This window comes from Heteronotia binoei, chromosome 2 (assembly GCF_032191835.1).
Source record: "Heteronotia binoei isolate CCM8104 ecotype False Entrance Well chromosome 2, APGP_CSIRO_Hbin_v1, whole genome shotgun sequence".
NCBI lineage: Eukaryota > Metazoa > Chordata > Lepidosauria > Squamata > Gekkonidae > Heteronotia > Heteronotia binoei.
In genome coordinates this window covers 125,677,371-125,684,233 of record NC_083224.1, presented here as the reverse complement: position 1 = coordinate 125,684,233, position 6,863 = coordinate 125,677,371, and the positions used below count along the sequence as shown (strand labels likewise).

The 6,863-nt window shown below is 44.1% G+C and overlaps 1 protein-coding gene across 1 annotated transcript; it reads right to left on the bottom strand.

The window, feature by feature from the left end:
- Window positions 1-5,743: 5,743 nt before the first annotated feature.
- Window positions 5,744-6,223, bottom strand: LOC132567346 (anti-apoptotic protein NR13-like). Its single transcript, XM_060233025.1, has one exon. The coding sequence runs from the start codon at window positions 6,221-6,223 to the stop codon at window positions 5,744-5,746; it is 480 nt and encodes a 159-aa protein (XP_060089008.1).
- Window positions 6,224-6,863: the final 640 nt, after the last annotated feature.

Sequence of the window (6,863 nt, the reverse complement as noted above, 5' to 3'; positions counted from 1 at the left end):
AGAGGTAACTGAGACGATGGCAGAATGTGTGCAGAATTTGATTGAATTAAAATGACTATGATTAACTTGGGTGGTGGTAGAAATAGGCCAAGTTAATGTCCTGATTCTCTGGGGAAGGCAGAACACCTGCTTTCATTGTGGGTGCAATTGATTAGTTTACTACTCTAGGAGGGCAGCACATCATTCATAGGTATTGGCCAGAGTCAAAATAATTGCCAGGCCCTTGACAATAGGTGCCTTGGAGCTCTACTGGGCTTGATTTGTTTTATTTCCCCTATGTTTACCTATGGTTGCCAGGTCTTACCTTGCTTCCAGCAGGGAGCTCCTGGGTCTGTTCTGGGATATTTCTGTACATGTGTGATGTTATCACATGGGCACAGTTGCACATGGACAGTCTAGCATTTGGCCAAAAACTCTATGGTAACCATCATTTTGGCCAAAATGCTAGACCTCCATGTACAGTGTGCCTGATGTGATCGCATCAACATCGATGGAGAGGGCTGTTTGGGGGTGGGGCTTCCCCTGCTAGCCAGCTAGTGGGCAGTGAATTGGAGCCCCCAAAATCAGGAAAATCCCTTCCAGGACCAGGGGACTGGTAAGCCTAAATGCGTGGCTAGTTTTAAAGTTCTCTTTAATGGCAGAGAATATGATTTCCAAAAGGTGAGGAGGGGGGGTGCCCTAGTGGCCATTTTGCCTTGTCTGTACAAGATTCCAAGGGTAGAGCTTCCTGTGGGGCTTCTCCCCAGGGCTACCATCTTGGCAACAAAAAGGAGGAGCCTAAGGCAGGCATATAGAGTGGTAAGCTGCAGTACTGCAGTCCACACTCTGCTCATGACCTGAGTTTGATCCCTGCGGAAGCTGAGTTTAGGTAGGCGGCTCAAAGTTGACGCAGCTTTCCATCCTTCCGAGGTCGGTAAAATGAGTACCCAGCTTGTTTGGGGGTAAAGTGTAGATGACTGGTGAAGGCAATGGCAAACCAACCTGTAAATCTACTGTAAAAACGTTGTGATGCAACATAACCCCAGAGTCGGAAAACGACTGGAGCTTGCACAGGGGATTATGTTTACCTTTAAGGCAGGCATTCCTCCCAAGATGATCTCCTTGCACAAAAAAACTGCAGCTCACCCCCTCCCCCAACCCCAGATCTACATCCTGAGTGAATTGTAGGGTTGCCAACTCTGGGTTGAGAAATTCCTGGATATTTGAGGGTGGAGTCTGGGGAGGTTAGGGATATGTTAAGTGATCTCAGCTTCCATAACAGCCCTCTTCTACAGCGGAACTAATAATTGTAAACTGCAGATCAGTTGTAATTCTTGGAGAGCTCCCAATGGTGGGAAAGGGCTTCAGATATAGCCTGCTGCTCACAAACAAGCAGGGGTAATTCTGGGGCCCTGAGGCACAAGTAAAAGATGGAGCCTCCCAACCTCTTTATTTCCACTATCACACTTCAGCCACCTCTAAGGTGTCTGCTGCTATGGCAGTGGGTGGTGCACAATGTGAGGGTGGTGGCTGTGCAGGCCCTGACACACTCATGCGTTCTGCCTGCTTGCATCAGACAGCCAAAGTGGCTGACTGCACTCTGCAGGCAATGAGGCAGGAATAAGACACAGAGGGCCAAAGGAGCATTGTATGGAGACCACTGAGAGCCAAACTGAGAGCCAGTTTTATGTAGTGGTTAGAATCTGGGAGAATTGGATTTGATTCCCTACTCCACCACATGCACCTGCTGGTGTGACTTTGAGTCAGTCACAAGTTCTTTCAGAGCTGTTTTCTCAAGAGCAGTTCTTGAAAGGGAAAGGAGATTGTGATTGTGAGCCACTCTGAGACTCCAAGTGGAGGGTAGGGTATAAACCCAATCTCTTTTTCTTTTACTTGCCCACCAGTCATCAGAGGCTATACCATTGCTAGAATATTTTGATTAGTTTATGTTCTAAAGATCCTAATGGTGCCCATAAGTAAGAATTCTGCTTATAGTCCTTGTAGAATGAATAATGCAGGCTTTGTAAATAGTATTGCTTAATTTTGAGAATAACTTCTAACAAAAACTACTAGTACTACAAAATACTTCTTTCAAGTTGGTTCACTGAAGGTGACCGAAATGATATAGCCATTACCAAGGATTTCTTGTATGATTCTTCGGGATTCTTCGTACTTACATTTGAAGATTGATTTCAAGATTTAACTTTTCTGGATTTTTTTGTACTTATCTTGTATTTGAAGATTCTTTTCACAGTTATTGTAGTTATATTTTGTTAGTGTAAATCCTTAGATGTTGGATAGGTTGAATATAATTTTGTACTTAGCCAGAAATGAACACACAGTCTTTGAACTAAAATAGTAATCCTTTATTTATTTATAAATTTAGCACCTTATTACAGTGTTATTGCCTATTTTTTGATCAGTGGGCTGCTGCACCACTCAATGCCCCCTCTTCCCCTGCCCTTTCCCTTGACTTAACTATGCATGTCTGGGGCAGGATGAAGGCAGCTGTATGGCAGCCGGGGATGCCCCCCAGTCTCTGTCCATCACTGTCACCTCTTGAACTGCTGAATGGGGGTAGCAGCCACTAGGGCAGCTGCACAGTGGTTAGGGGGGCACTGCAGGGCCTCCTCAGCACAGGATCCAGGTCAGCTGCCCCAGTTGCCCCATAACTAAGATCACCGGTGCTCATAAGGCTTCCTTGCTTTCTGCGTCTCTCTGTGTGTGTAAGTTGCTAAGTTCTGCGAGGCTGTCCGCAAGATCACAATTCATCTTGAGTAAAAATTAGCCGCTAATGTACAATGGATCAATGCTAAAGCCTATGGAATAGATGCCTCATTCCTTCTGAAAGTATGTGCACAAATCCTGCCTTCTCTGTCCTGTCCAGGCCTCTCCAACACAGATTTGTAAACATTTTTTTTAACTCATCACAGAGCGCAAACATCTGAAATAAAAGAACAATCCTAACAATTTGTGAGAAATGGGAGAGATTATGAGCGGTGTATATTACACAGGGAACAAGCTTGCAGCCTCAAAAATATAATGGATCATAATCAAATAGTGTTGAAATAAATAGTTTTTTAAGGCGGCTGCGAGATTTTATTTCCTTTGTTTATGGTGGTATCTGTATTCTAGAACATAATAGTGTTTTTATACATTATAACACATACCATGAATAAACGGAAGACAATCTAGAAGATACGTTTCAGTTTTACTACAAAGACACGCAAATGTGGCCTTTGCGGTAGTTTCTAAAGCATCCGTGCAATTCAGTGTTTTGATTACACGTGTCTTAGCGGGTCACGGTATATAACTGAATAAAATATAATTCGAAGTCACAATGTATGAAATTAGACGACCTTGTTACTCTGACTTTTGATGTGCCAAGCTGTAATACGCTCATAGGTAGCAATACCGCAACCCCCGAGATAGGCCCCTCTGTGAATTCAGCTCTGCAACCCACCACCAATAGGAGAGTTGCCGTTGTTCAAACGCACCAACAGGTGCAGGTGTGGGGGGGTCAGCACAGGATTCTTGTTAAAAATGGGAAAGCCGGGCACCGTTCTCACGGCTCCATAGCACCATGGAGAAATTTTCTAACATGGAGGGACCCCTAGGCATTAAGCCCCACTAAAATTCAAGAACAGGCAACGGTGATGAGATATAAGCAGAGAACACTGACCCCAAGAAGACCCCTCTAGAATCTATACCTGAAAAGAGGAGAGCTTGAAGAACCTGGAAGCAGAAACAGATGCACAGGTAAGTTGTGAGAAAAGAGGAACGTGGGGAGGAATGCAAAGGCAAGTCATGTAGTGTTATACCCTTAAAAAAAAAAAACAGGCAGCAGAGGGATCAGAGACTGAAGCCGCTGATTTAGAGGATTTGGTCATGTGTGGGATGTTAACCCTGGTGTTGCTCAAATCTTTAAGAAAATGTGGTTCTAATCTCAAGAACTCAACAGAGGTGGAGAATAACGAATCCCCTTTGGGAGAAAGTTCCATAAAGAAGGCCTGGGAAAAGACAGAGACTGTGGAGGATCAGCAAGCTGTACTTTTGACAGAGCTCTCTGAGAATAGCATCTCTATCAAGGAGTCAGCACATGGATGGAAGGCACAAGAAAATACAGAGATTGTGGAGGAAACACTCTATTTGAAAGCACTCTATCCGGATGTAAGGCCTAAAAATGAGGTGTGTGGGAATGGGGGGGCACAGTCATGAGGCAGGAGGCAGTGTGTGCTGAATATCACCTAGAGATGGTAAGTAGCAAGGGGGGGGGGGAGGAATGGGACATGAGAAAGATCACAGTGATGTGGGGGAGCAGAAAACACAAAGCTGCTTTATCTTTTGCAGCTAGATTGTGATTTGGATTGAAGGATGTTTTCAAAAGCGGTGCAGTTGGCACATCAGAGGGTTATTTCCAGTTGCTGTTCATATTGTGAAATAATAGCTTGGTATCAGGAGGACAGTTGGGTTAGAACGGACGTGAAACATCAGCATCCCCCCTGCGAGCGAGATTTATATCCAGGCGTAAGTTTTTTATTTTAAAGGGTGGGATGGGGATGTCTAGAAGGGAAATAGAAAGACTTAGACACTTTTTTTTCCCCTGACAAGGTAGGGAAAACTTGCCTGTATTCGGAGGTGGCGGATGTCTTCCCTGTGAAGGCGGAACCAAGTTGCTGCTGGGAATGCAGGATTGTATATAACGTTCAAAATGAAAAGGAGGATCATGAGAAAGAAGGAGTAAAGGAGTCATCATCTTCTGAAGAGCAAACACCAGAGCCTCCAAAGGAGGTTGATTCCCTCATGGGGGAAGAAGAGGTTGCAAAGAAGGAAAAACATGCAGATTAGAATCGAGAATGTCCCAACCACCTGTAGATGAGAAAACACATACGTCTGGTTTGTATATAAGACCCGTATCCTGAAGTAGGTAGTAAGAACGGTATTTTTTCAGTAGGGTGGGGGAAATAGCACACTTGTTTTTGTTTTCTCACATAGATAAAGCGAATGCATTGGTGAGATATTGATCAAACGGCAAATGCCATCTGTGAGAAGGAAACAGATTATCTCTGCTACACATTCTGTACATACATACGTGTCTAATCCTTGTGAATCACAACATGACAAAGATGTATGCCGTGTATTTCTTACACTGCTCCAGCAGGATTTCCCGGCAATCTCACTCCCCGCCTATTCGATACCAAAGTAGAAGGTGCCTCATTCACGGGGAACTGAAGACACACGGGTTGGGAGGCAAGTTGTTGCTAATAAAAAAAAAAATCTACACTTTGTATATTCTCGCTTTAATAAAAAACTTTTCTATTAGATATGACGGAGTATAGAACCATTTTTTGGATCCGGTATGAAACAAGTGGAGTGCTCAACTGAAATAAGATTAGAATTCCCTCCATAAAAAATCCAAACACACATCATTACACGGGTTGCATTGCAAGGTCATCTAATGTGTTTAGCACAATGTCTCAATTCTCTAGAATGGAATTAACAAAACATACAAACCTAGGATCTGAACAATCTTTGTTTCCATTTGTTTTTTTGACGTTGCCAAGGTGGGTTGTGCTTCATTTTAAACATTCTGCCCTAAACAACAATTTAAACAACATTTTTAAAATTGTAAAAATATAGAATGAACTCATCACGGGTACTTGTTCATAGTTTCATTGAGCTTGTTCATAGTTTCAAGTTCACGATGTGTTTTATCGCACAGCCAAGAGGAAAGCCAATCCTGCTAGGCCAAATCCTGCAGTCGCTATGATAGTGTTGCTTTTGGTATCGTATCGGTTGATTGAATCAGAGCCGTGTTTGTTGAAGTAGTGGTAGAACCCATTCCAGCTACCGTGCGCCTCCAGCCACTCACACTTCTCCACAGATAGATGACCAATGCCTCTGTCAGGCTGCTGATCTCCTCGCAGGCCCCCCGCTCAGCCAGTGCAGTTGCCAAGGTGCCGGTGAGCACAAACAGCACCACTACTTGGCCCCAGTTAAGCCCACCATCAGATTCCATCTGCGTAGCCACACGACTCAAGTGGGCGGCTGCCCTACCGGGCTCCAGCAAGATTGCTGCGCAGCAAATCAAGTGAAAGAACATCTTCTCACGTCTCTCCAGCTTGTCAGCCACTCTCCACAGGGTCTTGGCCATGTGGCTGTGAGACAGCGCCGAACCACTCAGGTAGTGCTGCAAGTAGTCATCCACCAGCCGCATTGTCTCGGCTGTCAGATCGCTCAGCATAGTGACTCTTTGATGACTGCTGATGAATACATCGGCCCACTCCAACCGTGCCCTGTATTGCCAGTTCTATATAGATATGGTTTTACAGCCTACTTTCCCCCAATCAGTAGGTTTCTTACAAAACAAGAAGCTGACAAATTAAGCGTCTGAAATAGATACGGTCATTTAAATGTAGAGGAAGTACTGTCTGAAAGGACATGGGGGTAAAAGAATGATGGGATTACCTACGTGTATAGACACAGAACATACCCCCGCTTTTCCAAGAATGATCCAGCAGCAAGCTATAACGCTGTTGCTTGTGCGTTACTTTGTAATATGTTTATTGTACCCCAACCTAATTCCAGTCTCTCCCATTCCCACCTTTTCCCATAATGCTCACCCTCAGCACCTTTGATTTGTAACCAACTTTATACAATATTACACCCCACTTTCCAATATAAAATCAAATAGACTCCTGCTGTTTCTTGCCCCGGCTGCCCCAACTAATTTTAGTCCACCCAAGCAAACACTGAAGAAACCTATCTTCCCACAATTGCGATCCACAGCCTTTACACCATCACTCCTATCCTGTTCAATAGGTCATACTTACAGGGAAGTGTTTCATTGTAAAGTGAAAATAAATGGGAAAAAAGCTTGTATA